This window comes from Lactuca saligna, chromosome 5 (assembly GCF_052625555.1).
Source record: "Lactuca saligna cultivar CGN05327 chromosome 5, ASM5262555v1, whole genome shotgun sequence".
Classification (NCBI taxonomy): Eukaryota; Viridiplantae; Streptophyta; class Magnoliopsida; order Asterales; family Asteraceae; genus Lactuca; species Lactuca saligna.
The window spans coordinates 257,587,483-257,594,978 of NC_136421.1; the positions used below are offsets into that span (position 1 = coordinate 257,587,483).

General features: G+C 32.8%; 1 protein-coding gene across 3 annotated transcripts; it reads left to right on the plus strand.

The window, feature by feature from the left end:
• The first annotated feature begins 1,718 nt into the window (after nucleotides 1-1,718).
• On the plus strand, nucleotides 1,719-3,879 carry LOC145047491 (metacaspase-3-like). Of its 3 annotated transcripts, none has more exons than XR_013682253.1 (6): nucleotides 1,719-2,322; nucleotides 2,438-2,768; nucleotides 2,878-3,001; nucleotides 3,156-3,323; nucleotides 3,521-3,640; nucleotides 3,719-3,879. XR_013682253.1 is itself a non-coding variant. In XM_078995767.1 (6 exons), exons 1-5 carry the CDS (start codon nucleotides 1,764-1,766, stop codon nucleotides 3,578-3,580), a joined length of 1,242 nt encoding a protein of 413 aa, XP_078851893.1. In that variant the 5' UTR covers nucleotides 1,719-1,763; the 3' UTR covers nucleotides 3,581-3,615; nucleotides 3,697-3,879. The 3 variants fall into 3 exon arrangements, 2 of the variants coding, with proteins under 2 accessions (XP_078851893.1, XP_078851892.1); XM_078995767.1 differs by having other exon boundaries at nucleotides 3,521-3,615; nucleotides 3,697-3,879; XM_078995766.1 differs by having other exon boundaries at nucleotides 3,521-3,615.
• The last annotated feature ends 3,617 nt before the right edge of the window (nucleotides 3,880-7,496 follow it).

Sequence of the window (7,496 nt, forward strand, 5' to 3'; positions counted from 1 at the left end):
TCAAGACCATCTAGTTGCTAATTGCTTCTAACATGAAAAGATAAGTCGGAATCTTGAAAAGTTATATAAAATAGGCTCTAGCAGAGTTGGCCTTACTATGTTTATCTCTACCACGACTTTAGGAGATTCTAATGGCCATAAATGATACCAAGTCATTTATCCTACCCTTTCTTCAAAATGCATCTAATTCCTACAATATATCAAACATTACACTCTCATAAAGTCATCTTTTTTCTTTAACTACATCATTAGCCGCTTATTCCTTAAGCCATCTTTATATAATTCATTATATTATATACAGTTTGGATTGCATATCATCATTTTATTCAGTGGCGAAGCCAGAAACTAAGAATAAATGGGGTTTATGGACTGTCGTCCTAATAATATATAAATATAATGTTATATCCGAATAAAATAATATAATCTAAAATTTTATAAGAAGCATTAAATTTATGATTTTTTAATTATGATTATCTTATGATTATAAAAATCCAAATTACCAATCATAATAATATAATAATTAAAAATTACAAAAAATGTTAAGAATACAATTAAATTTAAAATATACCTTATCTTATTAATAGAAACTTGAAAGAAGCACAAGCTTTTATCATATTGGTTTTATTTTAATTGGATATTAATATTTAAGGTGAGTGATAAGGTGATCATGAACATAACATTATTTTAAGCTTATTAAAACGTAGGGGGTCATCGTGTTTTTTTCACAACCTATATGAGCTTACTTTGTTATACAATTTATATAATTCGATGGGTATACCGACACTTCAAGTAAAATGGTTGGAGGGGACGCTGCATCCTGCAGCCCCCTAATAACTCCGCCCCTGATTTTATTGTTTTTACAACTTAAAATTTTCTTCTATAATATACTAGTTTATAACCCGTGATAACCACGGTTATAGAATTAATTAAAATTTCGTATTAGAAAATCAAAATTATTAATCAATTTTTTTAAATAAATTATTAATTAAGAGATATTTTTTAAGTTATATAAAATTATAATCGTTTATTTAAATAAATACGTGGAGTTATATCATTTTATAATTTATATTAATTTTATTTTATTTTTTAATCTAATCGTATTAATTTAATATAATTCAAGAGAGAAATTTTAAAATTTGAAATTTAAAATAAAGAATCAATTATTAATTTAATAAAATTATTTTTAGAAAGTTATTTATTTGTTAACATAAGTTTTCTTTTTTCCAACAGAATAACGTCATATCCATTGAATCGCTAAGTGAGTTAATCAATTAAATGACAGCTACACATTCCACTTTATTCAATCATTACATTAAACTATACAAGCCTTCCGTTGGTACATTCTCCGATAATAACATCCACCAACAAGAATACGGGAGGTCAAGTCTTGCAAGAAACAAGTTTATGAATACTTATGATAGTGATTTGCCATGCATAGAAGAGTTAGTTGATAAGAATCAGCACTAGAAATGTAATTGTCCATTGGGCAAAACTCAAAATGCAGTAATAGGAAACGTAGAACCACTCAAAGAAAGAATCTGATCTCACACCCAAAGGAACATTGAAGTGTGAATCTGGTTCTTCCTTCCCAATTTGCTCACCCATGCATGATGGAATATATTCTCATTTTGTATGACTAAAATAAGTTTTTGGTATAAAGCATAAGGCCAAGCAGCTTATGTGGTTGTCACTAAATGTTTCAGCCTATAAAATGGGCACTTCATTCGACCTTGCAAAATATGCAAATTCGATAACAAACAAATATGGAAACTCAACAACTCTGCAAAGGGTGCTACAATTACGTGACAGTAGCACCTGGGAGACGTTGTCCCATCTGCTATACAATCACCAAGCCCAACAAAAGAACTAGTCATCGTATTGTCCCTGGGATGCTCCAGTTTATCGATGGCTATGCCAATACACGTTCAAACAACAACTACTACAATAGCGTCCATGGACAGCTTCCACAACCACCAGCATATGGAGGTTATTACGCTCCACCGGTGTATGGTTCTGGTACCTACAGCCCACAGCCACCGCCATTAATCTACAGTGGAGGTTATGATAGCCCTCCACCACAGTCTCCGGCTGTGTATGGTTACGGTTATGGCTACCCTGAACCGCAGACGTGGTCTCCTATGATGCATAACAACAACTTCCAACAATCACCGGAGGTTCATGAGAAGAAGAAGGCGGTGCTGTGTGGCGTGACCTACAAAGGTCACCCGAAGTCACTAGCTGCCAGTATAAATAACGTCATGAGCATGCATCAATTATTGGTGAAATTGGGTTTCCCAAATGGTTCCATCCGCATCCTCACAGGTTTCTCTCTCTCTCTCTCTCTCTCTCTCTCTCTCTCTCTCTCTCTCTCTCTCTCTCTCTCTCTCTCTCTCTCTCTCTCTCTCTCTCTCTCTCGACTAGTTTGACTTTTCTGCAGAAGAAGAACCAGACCCCACCAGGACCCCAACAAGACGCAACATATTGATGGCAATGGAGTGGCTCACGAAAGATTGCTGTTCCGGGGATTCATTGGTGTTCTATTATGCAGGACATGGCTCTCATGTGCCTGATAACAATGGAGATGAAAAAGATGGGTATGATGAAGCTTTATGTCCTGTTGACTATAGGCAATCTGGGAAGATACTAGATGATGAGATCAATGCCACCATTGTAGCGCCGCTACCTCATGGAGTAATACTTCACAGTATCATGGACACTTGCTTTAGTGGAACTCTTCTTGACCTTCCTTTTCTTTGTGAGATTGACCGGTTAGTATTCATGGTATTATATATACGAACAACAGTCACAACTTAATACTATATAAATAGTCGCAGTTTTTTGAAAAATACGAATCCTCACATTTACCTTTTCATGAAGCGGAGGATTCTATAAGTGGGACAAACATCATCCCTCACATGCTTCTTCATATGGGGGTACTCGCGGTGGAAAAGCAATATGTATTAGTGCCTGTGATGACCATCAAAATTCAGCAGATACATCGGTCCGTATATTTATCTAATTTTTGCCATTTAAGAACTTGTTCTGTCTTATAACAACGTAATTTCCATGTACAATAATTATGTAGCTTCCTACTAGCTAACATTTACTCAAGGTCCTGTGCACGTACATTAACATATAGCTTCATTAACATGCAGGCTTTCACAGGTAATTCCATTGGTGCATTGACTTATAGCTTCATCCAAGCTGTGCAAAGTGCACGTACATTAACATATGGAGATTTACTTGACAATATGCGCAAAGTAGTTCGTGATGCTCAACAAAAACAAGGCCTAAATGCTCCATTTGCATCTTCTACATCACAGGTATGATGCTCACAAACATACTGATTACAGTAGCATATATATATATATATATATATATATATATATATATATATATATATATATATATATATATATATATATATATATATATATATATATATATATATATATATATATATGATGTACATGAACGTAAAGATTGTTGTTTATATACATTGCCATATTGATCATTGCAGGAGCCTCAACTATCATGTACCACAAGATTCGAGATTTACTCAGAGCCTTTTATGTTGTAGAGAATATATTCGGTCTATGATACTATTCGGTCTAGGTGAGAAGAAATGGTCTATTCCATGGTACATTGTTACTTCCTATTGTTGCATATAATGAGCTTGAATTTTTGGATGAACAGTAAACTCTCCATTAACTTGCAGCTTGTAGCTGTGTCTCGGTAGCCATCTCAAGCTATGCAGTGTACTGGGTACACAAACTCTGAGGTTGATAAGAAGAAATATTACTATGGTGTATCCATCTTGTGGAGGCTTAGTAATGTACTCAATATGCATATTAATTGAAGTGTTTGAATTTGCTTGAATGTTGGAAATACAGTTGCATGATGATAAAACAGAATCCAAGTCTTTTATATTAACTTATATTTCTGAAATTAGTTCAGTCATGTGAACAAACATAGATATTACATATAGGAAATGGATTAGGACCAAGAATAAAAAATAATGTGGTTCACTAAAAAAGTTCAACCCAACTGATACAAGCATGGATTTAAAAACCGGACCACACTAGTAGTTTGACCTGTTTCGACATGTTGAACTGATAACCGTTCAAGTTACTATTTTTTTATCTCAAAAATTAGTTTGTTAGCAAACAGGGGAATTGGCTGATTTGCGAAGAAAAAAAAACAGTTCAACCGGACCAATCGTTCCTTTCAAAAAACAGATTTTGATAAATATATGTATTAAAATTTTAAAAACAAATGCATAAGCCAATTTATAATAAAAAAGCGATGCGGCTAATTGAATTTTAACTTGTCTAACTAAATCATAGCTACCAAGCATAAAAATATTTTAAAGTTTTTCCTATCTTGTTATTTATAATCTCACATATTTTAATTTAGTTGGTTGATTTTTGAGTAACTATAGATGGTAAATATATGTTTTTGAATCAAAAATGTTTTTTTAAGATATCAATTTTTCTTTTAAACAAGGCATCTTTTTTCCAACATAAGGTAGGTCATTTAATTTTTTTTTAGGTAGGTTCAAATTTTTTTGGTATATAATATATAATAAATCTTTTAAATTTAGGTGGGTCAAATGACCCATAGTGTAGTCTCGTTCCTGGTAATATCAGCTTTAGAAGTTACTGATAAAAGCAAATGTAGTTGAATGTTAAAATGATTGGCACATTTAGAACTTAAAATTTATTTATTAGATTAGTTAAAGATACTTAAGAAGAATCTACCAAAAAGTTTATTGTTTGTTAGCTTATAGCTTGTTAGCTTATAAACTAATAAGTCAGAAAGAGATAACTAATGAAAAAATGGTTTATTAGTGGTTTGTCAACACTATATAAGATGTTTTTATCCAAATACTTTTTTAGCTTTTAGTGGTTTGGAACCGATAATAAGATAATAAGCTCCATTGCTAAACACCCCCTAAATAGTACTTTCAAACTCTTTTCAATATGAGATTAATCACCTACATAAATATTCCCAAAAACTTACACCATATGATGATCTTGAATTAAATCGCACAAAAAAAAAGATGCATATGTGGATATTATAATAATAAGATTAGTCATAATGTTCTAAAAAGCTCGATATGGCTCCAAGTCTTGTACTTGTCACAAAGTTTTGACAAAATGTCTTCTTAAGTCATATATATATATATATATATATATATATATATATATATATATATATATATATATATATATATATATATATATATATATATATATATAAATGAATAATAGTAAAAAATATATATATGTAAAGTTATTAATTGTATACAAAATTGACGTCTTAAGTCACGCTTTACAAACAACATGGCTCGTCATGACTCAAAAGAGCTTGATGTTTGACATTGTCGGCAAGTCATACCTTAAGTTATTTAAAATCTTGAGATTAGATGTGGGTATTTGCTCGTGAATCCAATATTGAAAACCAAAAGTTAAGTAGAAGTTGAAAGGATTTCACAAAATTTTCATCAAAAGAGTTCTGTTATAAAATTTGTGTCAAGAGAGTTATGTTATTTAGAATCTTGAGATTAGAAGTTGATGTTTGACATTGTCGGCAAGTCATACCTTACGTTATTTAGAATCTTGAGATTAGATGTGGGTATTTGCTCGTGAATCCAATATTGAAAACCAAAAGTTAAGTAGAAGTTGAAAGGATTTCACAAAATTTTCGTCAAGAGAGTTCTGTTATAAAATTATAGGGCATGGTTTGTCTACACCCCCACACCATCGGACATCCACCTCATGACCTTACACCATTAAACATTTGAAGGGCATAAATATTCTCAAACACTTGCACCGTATGACGATCTTGAATTGAGTTGCACAACCAAAAAATAAATTGAAGCAAGTGAATATTATAATAATAAGATTAGATGTGAGTATTTGCTCGTGAATCTAATATTCAAAACCAAAAGTTTAGTAGAAGTTGAAAGGTTTTCACAAAATTTTCATCAAGAGAGTTCTATTACAAAACTATAGGGCATGGTTTGTCTACACCCCCACGTCATGGAACCTCCACCTCACCACCTTACACCATTAAACATTTAAGGGGCATGGTGTGCTTATTACTCCCAAGAACCCCCAAAAGATAAAACATGAGAGAAAGAGGAAGAAAAAAGGAACGGATCCACTCGAACTCTTTAAGATTTTGTGACCATCCTAGCTGAGACACATGTAACCAAACCACCCCTGGATACCAAGCTCATCGTCGAGCCCCTTCGTTGGTATCACTGTCGTAAGCCCCTCTAAGTCACTTTTGTTGGATTAGGTATCTGATCCCATAACTATAATTGGTATGTACTTGAATTGATGGTAGCACAGTCCTTTTGGGTTGCCTTCATACTAGTAACATGACAGGATGATTTTTGGGGAAAGATGTTGAATTTATTATTTTAAATAATAAATTAGTATATAAAATGATTTATTAATGTATTATGAAAATAATATATTAATTATAAATCATGTTATTTAATTGATATTTAATCAGAAATTAATTTGGAATTAATTTTGGGATTAAAGAAATTAATTAAAAGTACAGGGGTTGTTTTGTAATTAGTTAATAGTTTTGGTTTGGGCTCTTGGATCACCCTATATAGGGTTGGTTGAAAATTCTAGGGAGGCCCTAAGGATTTTCGTCCAAAGTCTTGAGAAAAGGTGTTTATGGGCTGCTTAGGCCTTAAGCTGGAAATTAGGGTTTCCACCTACAAACCCTAGCTTTGGGACTAAGAAACCTTAACTATAAAAGGAGCTTCCCCCTTTAGGTTGTGGCCATCCTTATGAAACTCTAGAAGATCTGAAACTTTGAGCAACTTCCCTCTTCTCTCCTCTCATCCTCTTGCATAGTGTGTTTGTGAGCCATTAGAGGTGTTACACTTGTGACACTTGTTCTCAAAGTCAATATCTTCAAGGCATCCATTGTTATTACAATATAACAATACATGTATGTGCTCTAATCCCTATTTTTTTGATTTTGAAAATAGTAGAATCATGTTAGGTTTTCTCGTTTTTTGAGTTCAATGCTTTTATATCTAATAGAGAAAAATAGATCCAACAATTAGGGTTGCATGTACACATAGGATTATTTTCTATGCTCAAATCCCATCAATTTTTAGGGTTCATTCCCATCCTCCTTCATCCTCAAACATAGAAAAACCCTAACCCTAGCCTCTCCTTGTGATTCTTGAGCTTTTGGTGGCTTGAAGAAGAAGGGATCACCTTTGGAGCATAGATCTAGCTTGGAAGCTTCATTTGCATCGACTAGCAACATCTCTAGACCTTTGTGAGTAACCAAGATTCTAGATTTATGATTTCTTGTTGCTAGATCTAAGGTTTTATGCATAATTATCCATGGTTAGATGAGTTAGAGTATTAGGACTCCTTAAAGTTAACAACTTTATGGGTCGTTAGAGTTCCTTGGTGATTATATGTGGTAGATATGAAGTTTGGGTGATGTTTGAG